The 27,633-nt window shown below is 41.2% G+C and overlaps 1 protein-coding gene across 3 annotated transcripts; it reads right to left on the bottom strand.

Annotated features, from left to right (window-relative positions):
- Positions 1–27,381, bottom strand: tbce (tubulin folding cofactor E). 3 transcript variants are annotated; one of them, XR_014601906.1, is made up of 18 exons: positions 27,283–27,381; positions 25,156–25,295; positions 23,241–23,325; positions 22,042–22,176; positions 20,833–20,936; positions 19,533–19,632; positions 18,594–18,696; positions 17,668–17,744; positions 16,053–16,148; positions 9,504–9,568; positions 9,232–9,296; positions 8,762–8,914; positions 6,782–6,935; positions 5,659–5,727; positions 3,540–3,599; positions 3,143–3,234; positions 1,147–1,951; positions 1–745 (listed from the first exon to the last, which is right to left on the bottom strand). XR_014601906.1 is itself a non-coding variant. In XM_084073544.1 (17 exons), the coding sequence occupies exons 2-17, from the start codon at positions 25,277–25,279 to the stop codon at positions 1,856–1,858; spliced, it is 1,578 nt and encodes a 525-aa protein (XP_083929670.1). In that variant the 5' UTR covers positions 25,280–25,295; positions 27,283–27,381; the 3' UTR covers positions 1–1,855. The 3 variants fall into 3 exon arrangements, 2 of the variants coding, with proteins under 2 accessions (XP_083929670.1, XP_083929671.1); XM_084073544.1 differs by having other exon boundaries at positions 1–1,951; XM_084073545.1 differs by having other exon boundaries at positions 1–1,951; positions 25,156–25,283; positions 27,283–27,364.
- Between the last annotated feature and the right edge of the window lie 252 nt (positions 27,382–27,633).

Genomic DNA, 27,633 nt, shown 5'->3' with positions numbered 1-27,633 from the left:
CTGGCTTATTGCCTCAACAGAGCTGAAGGTTTATTATTTGCACACAAAATGAAGTATACAGATACAAATAATTACAAAAAGTATTAGAAATGTGCAGGAAAGGTATGCAACTGAAAGTGGGCTTATACGAAGACCCCTCCCCCCCACAAAAAAAAAGAGCAAAGAAATAAAATCACAGTTTTTCCTGTGAAAATGTTAAAACCAGAGGAGACTCAAGCTATTCCAACAGCAAGATAAGAGTTAAGCAGCAGAAGCGTGTTATGTGAGTTTAAAGGGAGTTTATGTTGTTGAATAAATAAACTGAGGGGGGTGGGGGGGGGGGATGTACGTCTTTGTACGGAAAATAGCAACAATACCCCAACTACAAGCTCACAACCCAACAGTTGTATCACAATGCATTGTGAGCTTGCAGATCTGCTATTAACAAAATAAATAACAAAATGTTGACACATTTTGACAAATAAGCTATAGGGTTGAAGCGGTTAACCTAGATTTTGAATTCAAGTGTTACATTGTGATATTATCAATGGAAACAAATCCAGAACCTGTGAAATAAGTTTCGAGACGTGGCACGTCGTTCTCTCACGTCGTAATCGAAAAGTGCCAATAGTTGATCGGAGTCCCCCGGGGCTCTATTCTAAGCCCCACATGGCCCTTCATCAGGTCTTCACCTGATGAAGGGCCATGTGTGGCCGAAACGTTGTACCACCCCGTACCACTTTCCTGTGTTTTAACCCATTAAGACCTGAGGTTTCGATTCTACAAAATGTCTTCTAAATCCGAACAGTTTTTGAAAAAACTTCTGTTGCTATGTCAGTGGTTCTCAAACCTTTTCATGTCAAAGACCCCCAAAACGATATGAATTTGGCCGCGGACCCCCATCTCAAAATATGTTGTTCCAGGGACCCCCCAGAAGCAAAGATTAGAGTTAAAAATGTTCGCTTTAAAAATATATATATTCAAAGATTTGCACACATTTTCACTATACAAAAAAATAGCAAATCTACAAGCTCATAGCGCGGCACTCGGTGCCGCGCAATGAGCTTGTATATCTGCTATTTTTGAATAGCCAAAGTGTAAAATAATGCTTTTTTAGCTCAAATATAAAAATGACACAGGTCTTAATGGGTTAAAGTAAAAAGGAACAACACTTTTAGGAGCAATGCTGTTGTGTGGACATTCATTCTTTTGAACTGTTACTCTGTGTCCAGCACCAGCGACAAACTGTACGTGCGCAACCCACTTCTGAACTCTATTCTAGGCCCCCTCATTTTTTTAACACATTCACTGCCAGGTATTTAATTAATTAATTAATTATTTTGCTGCTGCCAGCGTTTTTCACCTTGTTTTGACGATCTTTGAAAAGACGCAGAAGCCAGCCACGACATGCATGCGGATGTAAACGAAAAGTGTCCGGGAGGTGGGGGAGGGTCCCGTCTATCCAGTGGAACAACATTTTTACCGCGATCGGCCATTTTGGAGCGATCGCCCGTTGAAAATGGCTGGTTTTCACAACTAAAAAACAACTATCAGAGCTAGAAGTGTTTTTCTCCAAATCCTATCATTGGAGCGGACGTAAGTGACGTTTTTTGGGATGACGTCACATCTGTCGATTCCTTCGATGGATCATTCCTATGTTGCGCCCTCTTGTGGAATAAAAACAAAAAAAGATCTCTGTCCATGGCAGGGAATGTGCTAACTATCTTCGCCTGAAAATATGCGATGCATTGTGAGCTTGTAGAGAGTGACAATTTTGGCTGAATGTTGGCCCTCAGGGTAGGGGACACTAGGGGTTCATGTGGTTAACAGTCTGCTAAAAAGCACATACACTGTACGTCTTTGACCAGTGGTGCGTTCAGGCCCAGCGCACCAACACCGTGTCGCCATCTTCAATGGAGTAGAACTGCAGAGACTTCAGGTCGTTGTCAATCTCAATCTCTGTGCCCTCGATCTGAGACAACAAACAGGAACAACCGTTAAACTAAACCGTTCTTTATAGCGGTGGTTCTCAACCTTTTCAGCCCGTGACCCCCCAAAATAATTGTATTTGAACTGGGGACCCCCCAAAATAAATAAGCATATTTGAACTGGGGACCCCCCAAAATAATCACATTTGAACTGGGTACCCCCCACCCTGACAAGCACTTGGAGAATGTAGTAGTTGAGGCATTTGATTTAGATGTCTCGACAGATAATAATAGCCGATCTACAAGCCGATCTACAAGCTCACAACGCCTCGCAACGCGAGCCGTTGTGAGCTTGTAGATTTTCACAGATTTTGCCTCTTTCTCATATAATTTGACAATTTGGTCAAGGTTTGACCAGTTTTTATAATATAAGCCTAGTTTGTTGATTACTTTTGATGCCATAATCTGGAAACCCCCCCAAAAATCATGTGGGGACCCCCCTGGGGTCTTTCTACAGACTGAAAATGAACCAGGAACCAGGAGCACCAGGACGAGCTGGGCATTCTAAATCGCTGTTGTCGGGCAGAAACCCCTTATCCTCTGGCCACTCTGGCCATTCATAAGCTTCCGTGTTGGGCTCATCGTAAATATCCAAGACTTGCCCCTTGATACCGACACCTACAAAATGCAATTCATAGGAAACGCTAAGATGGAACCCACAGCCCTGGCAGTGGTTTTGCTGCTTCATTTTAGCTGCCCTGTTCTGACATTAAAGGGATAGTTCACCCAAAAAATATAGTTTTTGACGAAATTAAACGCATGTCTCACTACATGATGAGAACTAAAAAGAGTGCATACCAACACCTACAAAATGCAATTCATAGGAAACGCTAAGATGGAACCCATAGCCGTGGCAGTGGTTTTGCCGCTTCATTTTAGCTGCCCTGTTCTGACATTAAAGGGATATTTCACCCAAAAAATTAAAGAATCTATTGATAAGTCACCCCATGGAGACTTGAACTCATGGATATTTTTGTTTTTTTGTCGAATTCCTAAGCCAATAATTTGATGACCGGCGGACCGGTAGGCAGCGGTTCCGGTAGGAAACACAAAGGAGACTCTTTGTGTCTCCTACCGGAACCGCTGCCGGTCATCAAATTATCATAATAAATGTTTTCAACAAATATCTAACACACATATGGTTATTATTATTATTATGCCTGCTTATACAGTACCTTTGAGTTGGTGTAAGACAGTTGGATCTGCGTTCCAGGGACCTTCAGCAGTCTGTACAACAGTCCCTTCACTTTCTGAACTATCATGGAGTCTGGATGGGAAAGCGTTCAAGTGAATAAAACAAGACACTGGTTATTAAAATGATATGATCTTTCTTAGTTTGCATTAATTTTCTGAGGCAATATTTGTAAGAAGAAAAGGAAATGTACACACGCGATAGGTTGCTCCTCCTGTCTTAATATTTTAACCAAACAACAACGTTTTGCCCATGCAGGGTTTTATCAAGTACGGTACCAATATTTGTAAATAACAGAGATGTTTCTATACTGCTCTTCAGTGTAATGTACCAACCTCATGTGTAAAAACAACTAAACAATAAAAATGAATATGATTTACCTGGGAGTTTCTTGACAATGGGTTTTCGTTCGGCTTCGTCTGGACAAACAAAGGTAATATCTGACAGAGAGAAACATGAACATGAGCTTTGAGACCATAGACATATAAAGGTAGACGCCTCCTCTGGCTCTAAAGCGTGTGTATGGCGGACACACTTCCGCTTCTGGGGGGCAGCTGGAAATTTCCGCGTATGTCACAGAAGGGGGCGTTCAGTAGGCCAATGAGAGGCAGGTGGGGGCGGGACAACTAGATTCTGACAAGTCCTGGAAAAGACGCGCTGTGATTGGCCAGTAGTCAACGCGCTGTGATTGGCCAGTGCCCGTGCCCCTCAGAAATATGGCGGCCACCATACCAAGCACGTCGCTCCAATGAACTGCAGAGGCCAATGAGGTATCTAGGTTTCTATATCTGTGTTTGAGACGTCGTGTTTAACCCATTAAGGCCGGGAACGCATCGGTGTCATTTTCAGATTTCTTTGGCTATTAAAAACATAGCAGATATACAAGCTCAGTGCCACGCTATGAGCATGTAGATCTGCTATTTTAGAAAAATCGTTTGGCAAATCTTTGAATACATATATTTTTAAGCGAACATTTGTAAAATATTTTGTTCAAGAGACCCCCCAGAAGCAAAGATTTGAGTTACAAATGTTCGCTTTAAAAATATATATATATTCCGCGGTCAGTTGGTCAGTTCAGACCGCGGCGATTTATTTAGTTGCATGTATCGTGCATCATTGGTGTGAACTGGGCTTAAAATACAGTTTAATTATTTTGTTCCAATATCCATTAAATAACAGCCACAATATTTTTTATGTAATAAAATACATTTTTTTTTACTAAATTGGTATTGTTATTGAGTATGTTAATACAGTATAACTAGTACATGTGCAGTGGTTGGAGGTGGTCTCTCTAGTGCTTCGATAAAGTTATTTGAAGCACACTGTATTGGACACTAGATTTAGTGTTCTCTGGACAATGTTGCAATTGCCTCTCTCCGCCACAAGAGGGAGAAAACAGACAAAACTTATAGTCCAGGGGCCAGGCCAGATTTTGGTACCATTTTGGTGACCGTAAAATTTTTGTATTTTCGTCTTCCTACATGTCTCTAGTTTATATATTTGTATGATAACCCTGCCAATCTCGTAGCTTAATGGCAGTTATCACTACCTACTGGCTAATGTATCCGGTAGGAGACACAAAGTAGAATCTTTGTGTCTCCTACACCCGGGCATCAAATTATTGCGACAAAAAACAAAATATATCCATGTATTCAAGGCTTCATGGGGTGTGCAATTGATAGAAAATAATCATTTTTTGGGTGAACTCCTCTTTAAGTTTCCCAGGGGGACTCTCTACCCATTCAGCTATGACCACCTTAGACCGAAGGAGGGTAAACTTTTACAAGCTTATGGAAAGCAGTCTTTTTGCAAACACCAAAAATCTGAGAAGTTATCAATTGCACACCCCATGAAGCCTTGAATACATGGATATATTTTGTTTTTTGTCGCAATAATTTGATGCCCGGGTGTAGGAGACACAAAGATTCTACTTTGTGTCTCCTACCGGATACATTAGCCAGTAGGTAGTGATAACTGCCATTAAGCTACAAGATTGGAAGGGTTATCATACCAATATATAAACTAGAGACATGTAGGAAGACAAAAATACAAACAATTTACGGTCACCTTAAGTGGTACCGATTTGTGGAAATATCAGTGCTGGCCCCTGGACTATTACAGAGTGTAGCCTCAAATAACATAAGCAGTGGTTCTGAAAGTGGGGGTATGGGGTCCCCCAGGGGTCATTGAGGGGGTTCCGTGGGGTTCCCCCGCTAAATGTTTGATAGTTAAGAGGATTCAAAGCGACCGGGCGGGACTCTTGTTGGTCTGTTAACTCTGAGAGTGTACGAATGGAACCAAATGGACTCTTACCGGTCTGTAACTCTGAGAGTGTACAAATGGAACCAAATGGTCCATTTGGTTCCATTCGTACACTCCCAGAGTTATGGGGGTCCGTGGCCTGATGCATATCAAACTGGGGGTCCTTGAAATTCAAAGGTTTTTGAGAACCATTGGCATGAACATGTAGGTTTGTAAGGAAGGGAGAAGTCGACTCACTCAACAGCTGATTTTTCAGAGCGAACGGCTGCTGCTTCTTGAGCTCACTCTCCTCTGGGGCTCCGTACTCTACGAGACAAACATCGTATTCACTTTATACGTTGAATACATTGGTATTATTATGTGGAACTCTGTCCCAATAGGGATTCGCCATGCTCCAACACTGTTTAATAATACATCCAATTTACAGTGTGCTTTTCTTGGTACTCAAGGTCGCTTTACACAAGAGAACAAAATAAACAACTTTATTATAACTGGTTAAAAAAAACTAAGCACACAACAGAATCATTTTTCTGTCCTCAAATATGTCATGTCACAGTTCCCTCCATGTCAATAGGCAGAAGTACCGTTGTCTCACATCTACCAACTAAATATACTAACTTAATATGAAATATCATATGTATTATGCATGTGAAAAACTGTCACCTGATATAGGATGTTTCTTTTTAGATTCACATGGTCTGGTCATTTTGTTGTGGTTTATTATTAATTCAATAATTACATAAACAAACAAATAGATCATGTGAAGTTGATCTTACTGTGTATGAGGCTGTGGTATCGAGGGTACAGTGAGGTAAAATTAATTAATTCATTAACAAATAAATAAATGTGCCCGATCCATGCCAGATTTTTAGGTTCGACACCTAGTCCTGGATCACTGATTACAAATGTGCCAAATTAATTCTAATCAATTTAAAACACAAAACACAAAAATAGAAAATTCTAAGATTGCCGATCTACAAGCTCACAAGGCGTCGCAACGACACCTTGTGCTAAATTACTTAAAACACTTTCATTACAAACCACGTGACAAACAGTAGAAATACAGGAGGTTGCATTACCTGACTATAATGGTACAAAACCTGCACTGGTTGCAGTAACACATAGATTGTAGATCGGCTATTTTTGAAAATGTGTTAAAACGTTAGACAATTGTTCACCTAAAACGACATGTCCAATTTAGGTACACCAGGTTGAAAGTGGTTACAAATCAGGAAACATCTGCTACATAATTGACGATACCAATGTCATCAAAAAAGTCAAATAATGGCTGAGTATGTTGGCCAAAACGATCAATATATCCGTCTAGCTCTAATTAATACATAAACAAAGCAGAACATACTGTGTATGAGGCTGTGGAATCGGGGATGCTCTGAGGTGAACTGCATGCTGGGTCGGCTCTGCTCGGCTTCTCTGTTACCCCCGGCCTGAAGCCACGCCTCCGTAAACATCTTAATGTACATCAGCTCCGCCCCCCTCCGGTCCTCGTGCGTGATCTGTCGGTCGCCATGGGAACAGGGACACACATTAGCTGAGGGTGTATGACTCGCCTGGTAGAGGTTGTGGTTAAAAGGTGATATGTTTGGGGTTAAAACAAAAAGGTTTTCTGTAAAAACAATAAAAGCTCTATATTCTAATCATTACTATATAGAGTGTTTGTTCAGAAACAGGGGTCTCCCTGTCTCTCCAGCTATTTAGTAAACAGAAAAAAAAACAAGAAAAAAAAAATTCAGGTTGGAACCCCCCGGGGAAAAGGAAAACAAGGTGGCCCCTGGGACAGCTGGAGAAGAAATGTCAGAGAGTGGGCTCAACTAAGGGAGATCTCAAAATAACCTCTAAAACCAAGTGAAATGGGGGACATTATTTTGTCAACGGCCTATGCACCCTAGAGGAGCAAAGGGATTAGGTCAAGTAAGTCAGTCACAGACCAATCTGGGAACCCATCGGCAAAATAAATGGGCACTTTATTTTTTCTTCTGAATCTGTCTTAATCCCAGACATACTTGACCACTTTCAACCTGGCCAAGGGAATCACAGCCTCCTGTTTCCTTAGTGTGATGCTGAGTGCCAAGCAGGGACCAGTCTTTGGTATGACCCAGCCGAGAATTGAACCCCGACCTCCCTATCTCAGGGTGGACACTCTGATCAGATTTTTTTGTACATAGTGTTATTTTTTCTCTGTATATTTTTATGTTGATATTTCAAACTGTTTGGATGCTATGCTAGGTTGATATGTATATTAAATAAATACCAAGGACCCCAACGGAAACAAGTCCGCAAGGACTTTTTTGGACGGACCGAACTGTGATGTTTTACATTCTTTTTGCCTAATAAATATTTCAATCAATCAATCAATCTGGTTGCTCTTGTCAAGTCTTTGAAGTCTACCTATTGGAGGCGGTACTTACTGGAAATAGATAAGACTGACTTAGAAGTAGTTGAAACTAACTTGACACTGTTGGGACGAAACTGCACCGCCTGTGAAAAGAAAAACCTACAGCGGTGAAGAGGAAGAAGAGGTGCATAGTCAAAGCTCAGCGCATCATCAAGGACAGGCACCACCCCAGCAGTGTTGATTCTGACAGCAAATCTTTATTTAGTTTTAGTCAGTCTTTTGAATTAAATTCCATTTAGTTTTAGTCATATTTTAGTAATCTGAAATGTCTTAGTTTTTGTCTAGTTTTAGTCGACTAAACCTACAGTTTTACACGTGCGTCGCAGCACGAGTCGTTGTGAGCTTGTAGATCGGCTATTTTCAGAGCGCAACACCCATGCGCAACCAAACATAAAATGACTTGTCTTTTAGTTCTACTGGGTCTCTTCTCCACTAGTCCCTCACTAACATTTTAGTCACTTTTTATTTGTTGACAAAATTGTCAGTATGTTTAGTCATAGTTTTAGTCATCATAGCTTAGTTTTTATTGAGTTTTTGTCAGTGAAAAAAGGTAGTCGACGAACATTTTCGTCATAGTTTTAGTCGATGAAATCAACACTGCACTCCAGTCATAAACTGGTCAAACCCCTACAACAACCGTGGCCAGGCAAGGCAGCCTACCGTAGTATCAAGGGCCAGACCACCAGGATTATGAATTTAACCCTGTAAACCTGTGATGTGACAATAAAGATGATTCTGATTCTGAAATCAACAAGCAAACAAGGCCATAACTTTGTAGATCTGCTATTTTTGCTACTTTTGTGGGGGAAAAAACATAAAAACATGGAGATCTGCTGGACAGCGCTAATATCTTGTAAAGTGCACTGCTCTCAACATGAAACATGTAACCTTGCACACACACACACACACACACACACACACACACACCTGGGAGTTGTTGAGGGTGGTCAGCTGGCCGAGTCTGGCTACCAGCAGCAGATCTGCGGTCTGCAGGTTCCTCTCTCGGCTCAGCAGGGGGTTGAATCGAAACGACAGCTGCACCAAACTCTGCAGCTTTTCCAGTTCGTTCGCCACACACCACTGTGTGTGAGTGTGTAGAATAATTGAGTGTGTGTGTGTGTGTGTGTGTGTGTGTGTGTGTGTGTGTGTGTGTGTGTGTGTGTGTGTGTGTGGGGAAAGGATTGGAGGAAACAAAGGGAGCTGTGTTACTGTGGTTGACCAAACATATTGTCTGTATGTAAAAGTAGAGGTTCACAATGTTAATATATGTATATGAAGCTTTAAAAAGGTAGTGTGTAAGTGATATGTTTTGGTTAAAACAATTTTTTGTTAAACAGTTAAAGCTCTGTATTGTGATAGTAATCACAGTGTGTTTGTTCAGTAACATGGGGTCTCACCTCAGATATGTTGTTGTGATTCAGTAGCAGAGTGTTTAACGCTGGGAACATGGCTGTTTTACTACCTAAACAACAACAGAAAGTATTTCGTTGAACTGCGGCTTTAACAAAGTAGAAGTGGCACAATGGAGGTCAAAGATGTTTGCGCGCACACACACACACACACACACACACACACACACACACACACACACACACACACACACACACACACACACACACACACACACACACACACACACACACACACAAAGTCAACAAAAGGACTTTACCAGGAGGGACATCAGTGAACTGAAGGACAGACAGACCAGTGTTGGACAGGTTCAAGTACTTCAGGCTAGAAGGAGACAATGAAGACATGAAGTCATCTATTCAAATCCAGCTATATGGTTTATTGTTAAATCATTGAATCTAAGACTACAAAGAAGACTTTGAAATGTCTAGACGCACCTTGTTAAGGGAATATGTGCATTATATCTTGTCTATGTGTTTACTGTTGTACTGTTGTTTTTTGTATTCTTTTCTTTGATATGTTGAATGTTATATGTATGCAGTGGGGCTCTAACTCCAAGACAAAAGAGAGAGACAAAATAAAATGAACCTTGAACCTTGATTGCCGTTATTTATCTGATAATGTGTCTAAATAAGCTTCAGCGTGATATGTATGGGTCACATGATAACATCAAAATCAGTTTAACCGGGCGTTACACGTGATGGCAGCTTAGTAACAGAGCTCCGGTATCAGCCTATAACTTCATTTAATTCAAGAAGTTTCATACATTCAGAGTGATACAAACCGAAAGAATAATGAGCGGGGAAAAGTCCCATGTGAAAAAAGGAGGCTACGAGTTGAGAAATACCGCTCCTGAACCAGTGAACGAAGACGGAGCAAACAATGTGAAAACAACGGCAACACAAGATGGCGGCGCCGGCGGTGAGGACGGGAGCCCTGGCCTGGTCACAGTGGCGTCGCTTCAAAAAGTAGTGAGCGAAGTCATGACTGCAGGACTGGCTACACTACAAGCCGAATTGAAAAAGGATCTCTCGGAATTTCGCACATGCTTCCTCAACGATATTAAAAAACAAATGGAGGAATTTAAATCCGAAATGAACCTGAAGATACAGGACTCGACGGACCGATTGGACAAAGCAGTGAGGAGTGTGGGGGAAATGGAAGAACGTGTCGCAGACACGGAAGAGTGGAATATTGGAGTCAAGGACGCCCTTATTCAACTACTTGCTGATCAACAAGCTTTGGAAGACAAATTGTCGTATATGGAGGGATATTCCAGGCGTCAAAACGTCAGGGTCTATTCCATTCCAGAGGGGGCGGAGGGCAACTCTGCGACCACGTTCATTGAAAACATGATAAAGACGGAATTGGGTGATATGGGCTTGGGTCAGAACCAGGACTTTGGAATCGAGCGATGTCACAGGGTCGGACCAAAACCACCAGCGACCGCTCCACCACGTTCCATGGTGATCCGGTTCCTTAAATTCACGGTGAAAGAGAAAATCCTCCACACTGCCTGGAAGAAGAAGCCCTGTGTCCAGGGTAAACGGGTGTTTTTTGACCACGACTACGCGGAAGCTGTGCAGAAAAAGAGACAAGAATACGCTCCAGTTAAAAAAGCCCTACTCCTGAAGAAAATACGTTTTCAAACCCCGATGACCAGAATGCGAGTTGAGTTGGACACTGGTACCATGTTATACAACAGCGCAACACATGCAGCAGGGGACCTACGCAGCAAGGGATTCGAAATAGGTACCATCATCATCGCTGAAAAGAAGAAAAGCACGGCAGAGGCGGCGTTGGCTCGGCTTCTCCCATGGGAGGTAGCGGGACACCGACGCGACGAGCAACGGCAGATGCAGCAGCGGGCCCAGGAGAGGCTGAGTGAATACCGCAGGAGGTATATAGAGCCTGGCGGCGACTCCCCGGGAGGAGGCTCGCCGAGTCGCGACGAAAGCATCGTCGCCTCCCCGACCGCAAGCCCCGCGGTGACCGGACGGAGCCCGCCGGACAGACACGGGATCCGAGAGCAGCCAGAACCTGCGACGACGCCAGATATAGTGTGAGCGACCTATTCTCGATTACATGGAGCTCGGTGGGTGATATAGTTAATCATATAAATGACAGTATCCTCTGAATAAGTTTAAAAATCATTGAAAAAGGCTGATACCTTCTACTGTGAAAGCCACAAGTTTCGGGGGCCCACCTTGTGGTTAGTCCCCCTCATCTATTGAAGGCTTTATGACGCCTTCGTTTGTGTTAGGAAATTCCTTGTATTATAATTATTTCCTTTTGAATGTTTTGCTATATTTTTGTCTCTGTTTTTTTTGCGAGGTCTGGGATGGTACAGTGTATATTTTTTTAAATGTGGGATGTTGTTGTGATACTGAGAGTTATGGTATTTTCTCCCCTTTTTTCAATATTTGGGATACATTATGCACACAGGGTTTGAAACGAAAAATGTATGCATTTTCAGCATTATAATCTACTCTCTTTAAATGTAAATGGGTTAAACAGCCCAATTAAGAGGAGTAAAATGATAGCAAAAATAAAAAAGGAAAAGGTTAATATTGCCTTTTGGCAAGAAACACACCTATCTGATGCAGAACACGAAAAAATAAAAAAAATGGGCTTTAAGAATACCTTCTTCTCCTCATATAAAAATGGTAAAAAGAGAGGGGTTGCTATATTGATTTCTAACTCAATTCGATTTGAATTCATATCTAAAATAATTGATAAGGAGGGAAGATATGTTTTACTAAAGGGGAAAATAGACCAAAAAGAGGTCACATTGTTTAATGTTTATGCCCCCCCTGGTAGTACTATGCCCTTCTTCAGGAAAATATTTAATTTGATTGCATCAGAGTCATATGGCAGTCTCATTTTTGCAGGTGATATAAATGCTACTCTTCATAACTCAGACTCAACAAATAAGAAAAGAAAGAGGACTTCTATTGAAAAACATATAAATAAGGCATTAGTGGACCTGGGGCTGATCGATGTATGGCGAGCTATGCATGGATCGACCCCAGGATACACCTTCTTCAGTGCAAGGCACTCTGTGCACACTAGACTGGATTACATATTTATATATAATGGAGACCTGCACAGGATAAGGGAGTGTAAAGTAGGCCAGAGGGATCTTTCCGATCACTCGGGAGTATATTTGACCTTTCATTTGGATGGTAGAAGGAGAAAAACACTTTGGAGAATGAATACCAGTCTTTTGAACGACACAGCATTTAAAAAAACAATGGAGTCAGATTTAACTACATATCTACAGGATAATGATGGAGGAGATGTAAATCCAGGTATTTTATGGGACTGTGCAAAATGTGTCCTAAGGGGAAAGATTATTGCCCAAACAGCCATGATAAAAAAGATCAAAGCCCACAAATTATCAAACCTACAGGAAAAATTGAGGGAGCTGGAACAAACACATGTTAAAAACAAGGAGCCCTCCATAGTCCACCAAATCAGAAATGTTAAACAGGAAATAGACAAGATACTTAGTGAAGAAGTGGAAAAGAATTTAAGGTTTATGAAACAAAGGTATTATGAGGCTGGCCCCAAAGCAGCAAGACTGCTAGCTTGGAGGCTTAAAAAGCAACAAGCTGAAAACACTATATATAAAATTAGAGACCCAATTACAAATAAGATCACTAGCAATATGGATGGCATACAGAAAGCATTTGAAACATATTTTAAAAAATTATACTCTCAACCAGATCGGGCAGATGAACGTACTATTGTTGATTTTTTGGAATCATTAGACCTCCCCACAATTGGCACAGAAATGAACAAAGAGCTAATTTCTCCAATAACACAAGAGGAAATAGATAATGCCATCTCTGGCCAGAATTCTAATAAATCACCTGGGACAGATGGTTTTCCTAGTGAATGGTATAAATCTATGAGGGTACAATTACTCCCTCTGCTGGAGAAGTGCTTCAACTACGTGTTAAAAGATAGAATTCTACCACCGTCCTGGAATGAAGCATTCATCTCTGTGATTCACAAAGAAGGGAAGGACAGGTTGGAGTGTGGGAACTATAGACCCATAAGTGTTTTAAACACGGATTATAAGCTATATGCCTCCATCTTAACGAAAAGAATGGAAAGTATAATGCCGTGGCTGATTGATGAGGATCAAACCGGATTCATAAGAAATAGACAGACTCAGGATAATGTACGACGGGCTCTACATGTTATTGAACGGATTAATTATGAAAAAACTAGTGCTATTGTCCTCAGCCTAGATGCTAAGGCCGCTTTTGACTCAGTAGGTTGGGAATTCCTTTATTTGGTAATGCATAGATTTGGTTTCTGTGAAGGTTTTATACAACGTATCCAAACACTCTACTCTTCTCCCACTGCAAGAATTAAAATAAATGGTAGCCTATCTGACCCTATAGCCCTGAAACGTGGGTGCAGACAGGGATGCCCAAGTAGCCCCTCCCTCTTTATTTTTTTCATAGAGCCCCTAGCTCAAGCAATAAGACAAGAGACCCGATTGAAGGGCATCTCCATTGGGGGAGAGGAATATACGATAGGCCTTTACGCGGACGATGTATTGGTCACAATCATGGACCCAGGTTCTGGGCTTCCTGTACTGATGGAAATGTTGGAAACATATGGGTTTTACTCAGGTTATGTGCTCAACGTACATAAAACTCAGGTATTGACACTAAATTATACCCCTACGCAAGAATGCATCACAAAATACAACTTTAATTGGTATTTACCCCATATCAAATATTTGGGTATAAATCTGCCCAAGGATCTGTCACAACTGTTTGATGTCAACTATGGAGGTGCAACTAGGAAAATGTATGATGATCTCAGTAGATGGAGCATGCTTCCTCTTGACCTGGGAGGTAGAATAAGAGCTGTCAAAATGGTAATCTTACCCAGATTACTATACCTTTTCTTGTCACTACCAGTAGAAATACCCTTGAAACAATTCAGAGAATGGAATAAACATATTTCACGTTTTATCTGGGACAAGAAAAGGCCACGGGTGAAATTTTCTACCCTACAGCTACCCCGGACGAGAGGAGGCATGTCCCTCCCTTCTTTAAGGGATTATTATTTGTCAGCACAGCTGAGGCCCCTTGTATATTGGTGTAACCCGACCTATATTGCTAAATGGAAAAGCATAGAGCTATCCTTAATGGATAAACCAATACAGTCATTACTAGGTTGCACTGAGGGAGAGAAAGGGATGTTTCAGACAGTGAGCCAATGGGTAAATTTTTCATTTAAAATATGGTTAGAAGTGATTAAACGTTTCCAACTCCAGAAGGAGGCTAAGCTATTAAGCTGGCCAGCATATGATCCTGCCTTCGTACCAGCATTACTGGACGGCAGATATAGACAATGGGTTTGTCTTGGTATCACCTCCATATGTACAATGATTAAAAAAGGGGATATTGACAGTTTTGAAAATATGAGTAAGACATATGGGCTGGCTAAGCATGACTTTTTCAGATATCTACAGTTAAGGGATTTTTTCGGGAAAAAAATAAAAAGATCCAATCCGGGGATCACACCAACTATAATAACTGTATTTGTTGATGCTTATAACTCAGGTAGTAATAGAGGTATTATAAGTAAACTATACAATGGAATTATGTCATTGAATAAGGACTCTACGATATATGTGAAACAACGATGGGAAAAAGAACTTGGCATTGACATAAGTGATGAAGTGTGGTCGGACTCATGGGAAACACAATCAACGACTACTAACTCCTTGACCTGGAGAGACTTTTGCTGGAAAAACCAAATCCGCTTCTTTATCACCCCCAAACAGAAATCCAAACAAACTGGAAACCAGCTAGACTGCTGGAGGGAATGTGGAGATACTATGGTTGACCATGCACATATATTTTGGTCTTGTCCTGCAATTCAACCTTTCTGGGAGGAGGTAGCAACACTTATCTCAGAGATTCTAGGTTTCAGTGTTAATACTACATTTGAATCTTTGTATCTTGGACAAACCCCGGATGGACTAAGTCAGAATGACTCTTACTTGTTTAAGATTCTACTTGCAGCAAGCAAAAAAGCTATTACAAAGAACTGGTTGCAGAAAAACTGCCCTACTATGGGGCTATTTATCAGTACTGTGAGACAATTGCATCTCTTAGAGCAGATGACCTACTCTTTGAGGCTCCAAAAGGAGCTGGGTGAAAAAAGATGGGGAAAGTGGCTGGACTATTTAGATAGCGAGCCAGATCCTTGATGATGTTTGTATCCTCCCTGTGGTATATTGTACTTTGTATTTGATCTTAAATATTGTCAACATGTCTCAGTCAATCTATTATTACTAGTACCAAATGTCCCATGACCTCTATTATTTTATTATTTATTTACTTATTTGTTCCTGTTTTGTTTTTGTTTTTTACCTGTATGTTTTATTTTTACTGCTGTTTTTCTGTTGTTTTTTGTACTATTTGATTTTATGTACCGTTTGATAAAACTTCTGAAAATAAAGAGTTTAAAAAAAAAAAAAATCAGTTTAACCGGCCTGGGCCGTAGCGTGATGGTCCGGGCACCCTAGGCTGCAATGCCAGCCTGACAGCGTGTCGCGAGTTCGACTCCCGTTCCCGACGACGTTTGCTGCGTGTCGCCCCCCCCCATCTCTCTCCCCATTTTTTTAAATAAAGGTAAAAAAGCCCCAAAAAAAAAAAAAACTTTACAGGGGTCCCTGGCAAAAAATCTTTTCAGGTGGGACCCGCAGCCGAATGATACATATCAATTTGGGGGTCCTTGACATGAACAAGTTTGACAGTGGTTTTCACAGTACCTGGGCAGGTGAGACAGACTCAGCAGCATGCTGTCCTCAGCCAGCTGGTTGTAGGACAGATCCAACAGCCTCAGAGACTCCAGGACACCCACCGGCCTTTACAAAACACACAGCAGCTTCAAGTTATGGAAGGAAGACAAGGTATAACTATTCCTTTGTCCCTCTGTCAATTGAATTGATTAATGGGCTCTCATCTGAGCTCAGACAGAACAGAAGGCTCTGAAATAGTTGCAGTGGCATGTAAAGTTGTTCTATTGAATGTATTGTCATAGGTCTTTGAATTTGTATTGAATTGTGTAGTATTGTATAGGTATTACGTTTTTGCACAATTTCTATGGACAGAGAGGCTGTAAGGCAATAAGTATAGATAACTGTGATGAATGTCGTGATCTCACTTGTTTGGTGTTCGCACATGTGTCACTCTTTTTTCTTTTATTTTGTGCTTTTTACCCCTTTTTCCTGATTCCTCCCCACACACATTTCTGTGTGTTGTCAATGCTGTTGTATCCTACTGACTCACCGCCAGTGAGGAGCCCCCACAGGGAGGACGTAGAGTCCTACTCCTCCCGCTCAACACTCCCTGCTGACAGGTGCCACCCCCAGCCCATAGGATTAGGTGCAGTGATATCACCCTCCCCAACCGGCTTCCCTCCCCCCTGAACATGGGCCAATTGTGTTCGTATGGACGCCCGACAAAGCCAAATGCACCAGAAGTGGATTCGAACCCACAACCTCCGCGGTGGTGGGCAGGTACTTTACCACTGCGCCACCAGAGCGTTATGCTCTGTTTTTTATATGTTGTTCTTTGTGTTTCTGTACTTCAGTTCTTAGTCTCTGACTCCAATAAGACTTTCTCCAATGGGAAACTAAATAAACTTAAAGGTATATTTCACTTTAAAAAAGTAAATTGGGTCATTTTATCGTCTGCTCAGGCTTTTGGGAGCACCCCGGACAGTTTTTAAGTTGCTTGATTCAGTATTTAGATATTTGAAATTCATTTTATCAGACACGCCCCCTTCCTATACAAAGCCATTGTAACTTCAAACTCCATTTTAACCATGTTAGATTCATCAGAAACACGTCCTTGGTTCTGGTGACTGATATTGTCCTTCTAAAGGCCCACGCATGCTACCAAATGAGGTGGTCACCGTGATAGAGAGAGCTCTCTCTATCACCACCGCGGTGATAAGGTGACCACCGAAAATGGTAGCATGCGCCCCCCTTAATACGTGAGGAGACCGTGTTTTTTTCAATTACTTTTTTCATTTATTTTTTATATATTTTCTGGAAAATGAAAAAAATGTAATGCAATAAAGAAATGTAATAAAATAAATGAAAAAAGTAATCGGGGAAAAAACAGCCCCTCACGTAATAGGAGGGCAGGATGAGTCACTAGTACCAAGGACAGTGTTTTTGATGAATCTAACAAATATCTAAATACTGAATCAAGCAACTTAAAAACTGTCTGGGGGTTCACAAAAGCCTGAGTAGACGATAAAATTACCCAAATGTTTTTTGAAAGTGAAATATCCCCTTAAAGTGAACCTTGAAGACCGAACGGCTTTCTTTTCTTTTCAAATCAGAAGGGACAGACACATGTGTTGATGGGCGTCACCTCTGCAGCTGTGTGATGTTGTTGTTTTTGACGTAAAGCTCTTCCACTTGAGGCCACATGGGGGCGCACTGCAGGAGCTGCACCCAGCGGAGAAGAGAAAAGATGAGAAACAATTACAAAAGTATTTTTTGAAAGACTATAGGATGTAGAGAGATTACTACATCAGTGGTTCTCAAAGTGTGGTTCCATGGGGTCCTCAGCAAAGTTTGATAATATGGCATAAGGGTCAGGCAAAGTCAGCTTAACCCCTTTAACCCTATTTTATACTTCGGCTTCAAAAATACTTTCACTACTTTTGCGCAACACTGTTGTACGACATAGAAGGGCATTCATTTACAAAAAAAATAACATAAAAAGTTGGAATGTGGTGAAAGATACAAGGTTTTTGCCTGATTTGCAACCTTGGGTTTGACTAAACCGCCCCATTCGGATGCTATTGCATTGAATGGGATATTAGCACGTTTTATCAGACCATTGAATGGGCCAAGTAGGCGACATACTGACCTCCCGCGATTTATCAGACCATTCATTGGGTGTTATCAGGACATACTGACCTCGCCGACGGAGATGAAAAGTAAAATTTCAGTTTTAGACCATGACGTGCGTGCAGTCTCAAGCGAACTGGAGCCACGTGAAGCACCACAGAGCGAGCTAATGCGAGCAAGTTGCCGTGCTTGAGCCTACTCCGCGAGTCTCCGTGCCGTCCGAGTTCTGTACCGATAGGCACAGAATTGTAAATCATGTTGTGGGGACTGCTCCGCCTCCGAGTAGGTCAGTATCTCTTGATTACGCCCAATGAATGGTCTGATAAATCTCGGTTAGGTCAGTATGTCGCCTACTCGCCCATTCAATGGTCTGATAAAACGTGATAATGTCCCATTCAATGCATTGATAGCATTCAAAGCCGGTGACTAAACAATGTGTACCTGTGGCCAGGTGAGGGCGCAGTTCTGCAGGGAGACGATCTTGAGACTGGAGAATGCCTGCAGTAGAGCCAGGGGTTCAGAGGGCAGACGCAGTCTGTTGTCACTGAAGAGAAACCACAGGACAAGTTGAGCAACACAACAATCATTTGATCTGCCTTTCTAGTTCATTTGATCATTTAGTCCTCGTTTCTTTCTGCACAGCTCCAATGGTTTCCCTTTGGGGTGTCTGATGTTGTCTGTCTAAAACTTTGTCCACAGAATAAAAGACCAAGAGGTAACACGCCTATTCTTTAAATCATACATGGGCAACTGGCGGCCCGGGGGCCACATGCGGCCCCCACCTTCACTGGCGGGGCCCGCAGGTTGATATCGGAATACTCATATATTATTGATTTCAGCTGTCACAATTCCAAACATGACCCGCTTTAATTACTTCAGTCTATATTAGTAGCTTAATGACTAGTATTAAACTTCTATTGTCTTTTTTTATGTCCAATGTATTTGTATTTAAGTTAACATAAGTATAAATAAATGCATTTGAAATTAAATCAAAATGTAATTTTTCAGGATGCCAATAAAAAAATAGCAGATCTACAAGCTCAAAACGCGCCGCAATGAGACGCGTTTTGAGCTTTGAGCTTCATTTACGATAAAAGTTAAAATACAGAGATAAGCCCAACAGTATTATGCAATGTGGCCCTCTGCAGTGAGTGTGGAAATATAGTGGCCCTCTCCATCATCAAAGTTGCCCACCCCTGCCTTAAAGAAAACAAAAGGGCTGCAACACACACACACACACACAGACACACACACACACACACACACACACACACACACACACACACACACACACACACACACACACACACACACACACACACACACACACACACACACACACACACACACACACACACACACACACACACACAGCTGTACCAGAGCAGTAGCTGTTGCAGATGCTCCATGTGTTGGGTGATGTTTGCCACATCATCCCAGCTGCTCAGCAGGGAAGCGCCCAGGTCCAGAGAGCGAACATCTGGCGAGAAGATAAGATGGTCAACACTTCATCAAGTACTGACCCGCCCATCTCTCCCCCCTCTGTCACTGCTTACACATAATACTAATACAACATCGTGCCAGTGTTGCCAGGCACCCTTGTTATAAGTGACTTTGGGCTTGTTTTCCCATAAAGCCACTTATAGTATTGGTAATGTAGTTGCAGGATGCAGTTTTTTTGAGGGCTTGTTTCTAAAGTTTGGTTGCTTTTTGGGCTTGCCTCCTAATTGACTGATTGATCGAATACTTTATTAACATGCTTATTAACAGTACATGTAGTACAGTCTAAGGGGGCTTGTTTCCATTGTGGTCCTTATGGCGGTTTAAACGAGTGGTTCTCAAACATTTCCCCCCCTGAAAATATTTTGTGGCAGGGACTCCCCAAACAAGATTTGTTTGGGGAGTATTTCAATTTCTTTTCAAGATTTTTTGAAAATAGCCGATCTACAAGCTTGTAGATCTTTAAAATAGCCAATCACACAAAGGACCCCCTGTGTGTGTGATCACGCCGCCTAGTCGATTATTTTGGGCTTGTATTCGTAGACGTGTCCGCTTGTTTCTCTCACAAAATCTGGCAACACTGCATCCTGCACATTACAATACAGTATCCACTGTGATGCTGGGGCTGCAGTGGCTCAGGGGTAGAGTGGCCCGGGAAGAAGAGCGGCCGGACTGGCAACCGCAAGGTTCCCAGTTCGATCCCGGGCTCCCCCAGAGTCAGTGTCGCAGTGTCCTTGAGCAAGACGCTGAACCCCAAATTGCTCCCGATGAGCAGGTTGGTGCCTTGCATGGTTTCCTCCGCCATCGGTGTATGAATGCGCGTGTGAATGTAAAGGGCTTTGGATAAAAATGCTATATGAATGCACCATTTACTGTAATTATGAACACATTCTATAAATAATGAATCATAATATAATGAAATCCATATTAATCAACAGCGCGTTTCGTTGCGATGCGTTGTGAGCTTGTAGATCTGCTAAAGTATTTTTGAAGATATTTAAAACGATTTGAAACATCTTGAGCATTTGTTGCAAATGTTCGCCTATAATGACATGCACAAAATAGGGATGCCAAGGTTTAATGTGGTTACTACTTTAGATTTGTTTCCTTATTTCCTGTTTGATTTCTCTGCGTCTTTAGAGAAAACGAACACATTGTAGGACTGTTAATAAAGGTTTACCGGGTGTGACTGTCCTGATGTCGTCTCCAGAGTCAGAAGAACCAGAAACGTCCTTCATCCTCAAAGACACCACCTGAAGACTCTTTAATCTGGACACTTTGAAGCTGCAACACAGGAAAGAAACATGTAAGTCATTGTGCTGGTCTGACAATTCCAGCTGGCAGATTCATCCCACTGGAAGGCAAACTAGAGTTATGATCGCTTGTCAGACGTCGTTTGTAAACACACCCGGTATCAGTGTACGTCGCCCAGAGAAAAAACAATCAAACCGCGATGGCCCCTTCTCTTGTAGCAGCATGTGAATATACCATCTCTCGCAGAGACGTGCAGAGGGATTTGGAGAGGCAGGGGCTGGAATTTCAAAAGGGCACCTATTGCTGGCGCCGGCCGGATGATGTCTTTTTTTTTTTTACATTTCTACCCAGATTTAGAGGAATATCTAATTTTAAATTAACACTATGAATCGAGGGTTATACTGAAAAAAAAGAACTCCACAAACATGAACAATATTAATACAAAAGTTACTGTCACTGATGATCTATATGAGCAATTAAGCATATTACTCTACAACAGTGTGACACAACCTTCTTGCCCTGATCACATTGGGAAAAAAAAAACTATCTTTGCCAGAACAGCCACAACAACCACCCAGCCTGCCCTAACAATCCAGTACAGCCTTAAATTACTGGTTAACAATGTAAAATGAGCAGTTTCAGTTATTAAGTATTTAACCCTTTAAGACCTGAGGCGATTCTTAACAATGTTTTCTAAATCCTGACAGTTTTTTGAAAACAATCTAAACATTTTTCTTCCAAGATTTTTCAAAAATAGCAGATCTACAAGCTCATAGCGCGGGACTTGGTGCCGCGCTATGAGCTTGTAGATCTGCTATTTTTGAATAGCCAAAGAAACCTAAAGTGACACAGATGCGCTCCAGGTCTTAAGTAGCCTTAGATAAAGGCTCTCGTAGATGTATTTTATCGATTTTGAAATCCTTTATCTCTACGAGAGTCTTATCGATTTTTCTCCGGGCGACGCACACTGATACCGGGAGTGTTTACAAAGGCGGAAATCTTCGGATGCCGTTATTTCCGGATCCGGGTGAGTAGAAAGTGAAAGTGGTCACTCGGGTGATAGAGAACAGCGCGATCTTTTATCAAACTGATCTTCTCTTCTGTACCTGATCTCCTCTCCTTATATCTACTGTACCTGATCTCCTCATCCATGTCCTCCTCGGGGACGTCGTCCAGGCTGGCGCTAAAGGACAGTTCCCTGACGGCCGTCACGTAGTCCACCCCGAAGCTGGCCTTCTTCGGACGGATGAACGAGCCGCCATTAGGATGCCTTGGTGTGTCAGATGGGAGGAGACATATTATCATGACCGCAGCACACTGGTTCATGCTTGTATTTCTACTAGACTAGATTATTGTAATGCACTCTTTGCTGGACTGACAAAGCAGGTGTAAAACATTAACACCAGCTTGTTCAGAATGCTGCTGTCAGAGTTTTAACTTAAGGTAGGGCAAGTGATATTTTTTTCGTTAAAAAGTGCTATATAAATAGCTCTATATTCTGATTGTCGATGCTATAGTGTTTGTTAAGTAACATGAGTCTCCATGTCCCTCCGGCTCTTTATTAAATAGAAAATATAGTTTCAGGTCAGGATACCAATTGTATCCAATCAGGAGAGAAAACTCATACTGGATACAGATTAAACAAGTGCAATTGGAAGTGATGTCACAAAGAATGAGCACAAAACATGTGTGATTTGTGAAAAAAGCTGATAAATGGGTACTCTCTCCTGATTGGCTGCAAATGTGTAACCCACCAGAAAATGTATTTTCTGTTTATTAAAGAGCTGAAGAGATGGGTGGGGAGACCTCTGCTACTGAACAAACACTCTATAGTAATGATTACTATCAGAATATAGAGCTTTAACCATTTAAGAACAAACAAAAAAAGAGGGAAAATATGTTTTGTTTTAACAAATAATTAATTGATTGTTTAACCATACGCACCGACCAGATCCATAATCTGGTGTTGTAAGGCTTAGATCATCAGATAAAAGTCTCCTCTCTAAAACCAAAATAAATCAGAAGCTAAGGTCTGCTACAGCCGTGTCTTTTTTTTTAAAGCAGACAAAAAACCTAATTCCACAAGCTTTTAGCTAGGTTTGAAGTGTGCAGTTATCTTATTATTGTATTGTTACTTTATTCTAATCAATTATGTAATTATTATGTATTTTGTGTCATCGATGACCTTTGGCATTTTCTGTTTTTTATTTTGAAGCACATTCTATGTTTGTCGTATGAAATGTGATATACAATATAAACACAGTTGACTTGAATTGACTCATTTAACTCCCGAGTTAATAATGTAGTTTACATTGTAATGATTAGAGCGTGTACCTGCATGTAAAGTACTGAACTCCTTCATGGGTTCCATCGTGTTTGCCTCGTTCAGGGTTGTCCCACTCCACACCCAGCCAAAGCCCTTTGAAAACACAACAACAAATCAAATAAAACAGTGTCAATTTTACATTCTCCAACACGCGAACACCATTCACCATATCAATAAACTGCTATAATGCTCCACACCACACTGCCCTCATACATCAACTGTGTGTGCGTGTGTGTGCGTGTGTGTGTGTGTGTGTGTGTGGATATCGATAACTAACACACAAGCTGAAGTGCCCATTTCTGATGGATTAATTACAGACTTTGATTCCAGGGAAAGTTAGCCTGTGTAGATTTTGCTGAACACTCTTGAACATTTTGTATACAAATGCTGCTATTGGTGAGGATATGTCTTGAAATTCACCATCAAAGCAGGTACAATTTGGTACTTCATTTGGTACGGGGGAAATTCAGGCACCAGAGACAGCACAACGGTAAACGTTACAGATACAGGGCATAGAAGTACAGTATAGGTACAGAAGAGTAACATCACAATAAAGACAGAATGGTTTAATTATACTAGTGATTAGCATCCCCAATACAACAACAATGACACCAGTCACAAGTAAGTAGTAGGCTGTGTTTTTTTTATCTATGCGTGGACCAGGCTTTCCAAGGTAAACATTCAAAGTACCAACCGTTATTTAACGCATTAAAAGCGGGAAAGCATCGGTGTCATTTTAGATTTTTTTGGCTATTCAAAAAAATAGCAGATATACAAGCTCACAGCACGTCACTTCGTGCCACGCTGCGAGCTTGTATATCTGCTATTTTTGAACATTTTTGAAAAATCTTTAGTGTTTGAAAAATGTTGAATAATTTTGTTTTTTTTTAACACAGGGTCCCTGGCACAAAAAAATTCCAGATGGGGGCCCGTGGCCATATATATATATATATCAATTTGTTGAAGTTTGAGAACATTTTTAGACAGCATTTGTAGGATCGGCCTCAGGTCTTAATGGTTACAATTATAAGAAACATTGGATGTAGGCTAGTCTGGGCCATGTATATGAACCTACCAGGAGTGGTCTGAACATTACTGGCAAGTCAAACAACTTGCTAAATACTGCTCTGTTTCAGCTGTCATATGCAGTTTGGCTGTGTGGAGTAGAAGGTGCTACAGTATACTGTATGTATCCTTTTGGATTTGGACTCAACATTAGCCCTGTTCAAAATTCTTAGTAGGGAATTAAAGAGATATTCGTCTCATTGGTTCATTTGGGTCCATTTGGGCCCAAATGAGGCCAGAGTTAGAGGCCCGTAAGGGTCCATTTGGACCCTTGGTGGTTGAGAACCAGTGAATTAGGCATTAACTCATTCAGACCTGAGGCCGATTCTAAAAATGTCTGTTAAATCCTAACAGTTTTCTGAAATACCTAGTGGTGCTCAAACTTTTTCATGTCAAATACCAATAAATTATATATATTTGGCCGTGGACCCCCATCTGAAAATATTTTGTTCCAGAGACCCCCAGAAGCAAAGATTTGAGTTAAAAATGTCCGCTTTAAAAATACGTATATTCAAAAATAAAAAATAGCAGATCTACAAGCTCATAGCGTGGCACGAAGTGATGCACTATGAGCTTGTAGATCTGCTACTTTTGAATAGCCAAAGTATAAAATAATGTGCTACATATATATATATATAGCTAAAATCTAAAATGGGTTGCCAAGCCAAAGTGCAATAACTACGTTTTTGGACACACCAACTTATTTGTGTATCCAAAAGGTCAAATTAGCCTTCGTGATTTTGGGGGTAAACAATTACCTCAAGAACAGCTGTGCTCAGTGATTTTTTTTTCCGTAGTTACTGCACTTTTGCTTGGCAGGGCAAGACATCAGACAATGCTATGTTTTAGCTGTCTCACCTTTAGTTGGAGGGACGGTTCCCACAAACTGAACCGTGGCGCGTTCTCCATCACAGGACACCCGCCTGCCCACTGCGTCAGACGGAACCTCAGGGTCCACAGCAGACATCTGGTCGGTTCCCATTGAACTGTAGTGTACTCTGAAACATCAATAATTCAGTATTATTCCTCTAATTCAGCAGCCAAAGAACCACTGCACTGACACACAAATCAGTTTATATGCGATAAGGTTATGAGGCTTTTTCTATCACCAGAATAAAATGTCAGACATACAACAAAGTATAAACCTGGCTTAATTTATGACCCCTCGTACGATGGTGCTGGACGCCAAAAATATCAGATTACTACAAGCCGTGACCCAGTGTGAAGACAGTAGGCTTACAGTGACCACACATCCATTAAAAAAAACAAGTCCGACCAGAAAGTCAGTTTAAAATAACGATTATTTTGTTCCATAGATATTAAGTAGGTCATTTTATTTTCAATCGTTTTGCAAGTCATTCCAATTAAGCAGGACGCCTGAATGATAATGGCTTATCATGCAGATGTTTCAGTTTTGAAAAGTGGGGTCTCTGCAGACCCCTCTTTAAGAACCACTGTTGTAACGTGCATGATGATACAGTAATGACGATGATAACGCTCATGTTAAGTATACATGAGTTGAACATTTGACACTTAACCCGTCTTCTTTGGCTATTCAAAAATAGCAGATCTACAAGCTCATAGCGCGGCACTGAGTGCCGCGCAATGAGCTTGTAGATCTGGGTCTGTGGACAATAATTTTGGGGGTCCTTGACATGAAAAAAGTTTGAGAACCACTGATATTATAGTAACATATAGCAAGATTTAGAAGACTTTTGTAGAGTCCCCCAGAAGCAAAGATTTGAGTTACAAATGTATTAAAAAAAAAAATAAAAAAAAATGCAGATCTACAAGCTCATAGCGCGGCACCGAGTGCTGCGTTATGAGCTTGTAGATCTGCATTTTTTGAATAGCCAAAGAAATCTTAAAATGACACAGATGCCTTCCCGGTCTTAATCGGTTAAGGCCTAATATTTCTACAATTGCTACAAAACTGTGGCTATCCAGTGACAGCCATTGTGGCATACACAAGAAGTTTGATCTGTAGCCTTGGATCAAGACTATCATAGATGTATTTTATCGAGTTAGACTTTCGTATCTATAATATGGAAATGTCAAAATCCATAAAATACATCTGTGATGTCATCTAGTCTTTATCCAAGGCTAAAGTTGATGATTAAATTTAGGTCTGATAATAATGATGCACCAATGCATGTTCAAATCATGTGTAGCCTACTTTACATTATTCCTTACAGTTTTCCATATTCTTTATTTATTTATTTATTTGCATTTTGTAAGAGGTGCCCAGTGCCCACAATTGAATGTTTAGGTGCCCACTCTTCTGGTGTCTGATGTTACAAAGTCACGATGGGCGCAGCCTAGCCCTGAAACATGACTGTCGTATCATGACAGTTCATGGATGAACTTCAACCTGGTGTTTGCACTTTCTCCCTTTATGGCCCGTACATCTACATAAACGTTCAGATGTCAAATATAAAGTGCTGACCTCATGGCCACGGATGTAAAAAAAATATGTACGGGCCCTCAGAAGTACCCGGATGTTCCGTATTGATCAATAAAAATCATTTTGATCAGATCGGTGGCCATTTTTCAGTTTTCTCTCCGTATGCTTTAAAGTACGCGACCCTATCGGTTGGGAGGTGTATTGCACTCTCATATATTACAACTCTATGGCAAAATGGCCACCAGTCGGCTTAAAATGCTTTTTATTGAACAATACGGAATATACGGGTACTTCTGAGGGCCCGTACACAATTGTTACATCCGTTGCCATGGGGCAAGTACTTTATAAAAAGCCAAAAAGGGAGAAAGTGCAAACAACAGGTTGAAGTTCATCATGACGGTCGTGACAGAAAACCGTTGTGTGATCCATGGCTAATCCCTTCGATAGCTTTATAAACAAAATAATGTCACCCAGCCTTTAAAGAGATCTCCCGTTTATTTACTCCAGTCGAAGGTAAACTACATCATGTCTGCATGTGAAAGGAAGAGTATAAGTATAATAACAGTATGATCAATAATTACCTGCTGAAATGAAGCAGGTTAATGTAAACTTTGCTCTCAAAACGTTGTGTTGTCACTAGTACTCACTACATCTTCATAGGCGACCGGAAACGACCTATTTAGACGGTGCACATACTGTGTTGTGTTGCCAGATTCTGTGAGAGAAATAAGCAACCACGTCTAGGAAAACAAGCCCACAAGAGGCTAGGGCACTGTTTCCCAAAGACTGGGTCGGGACCATAGACTGTAAGGTCGGGACCCATTTTTATGGGTCATGAGTAAATGTTCCTTTATTTTTTGTTTCCTAAATTTTGTTTTTAATTATTATTACAAAACACCCCCCCCCCACCAAAAAAACAACAACAATATAAT

This window comes from Gymnoscopelus microlampas (assembly GCF_963454915.1).
Source record: "Gymnoscopelus microlampas genome assembly, chromosome: 2".
In the NCBI taxonomy this organism is placed as follows: Eukaryota; Metazoa; Chordata; class Actinopteri; order Myctophiformes; family Myctophidae; genus Gymnoscopelus; species Gymnoscopelus microlampas.
The sequence above is the reverse complement of the archived record's forward strand: the minus strand, read 5'-3'. Positions and strand labels throughout refer to the sequence as shown.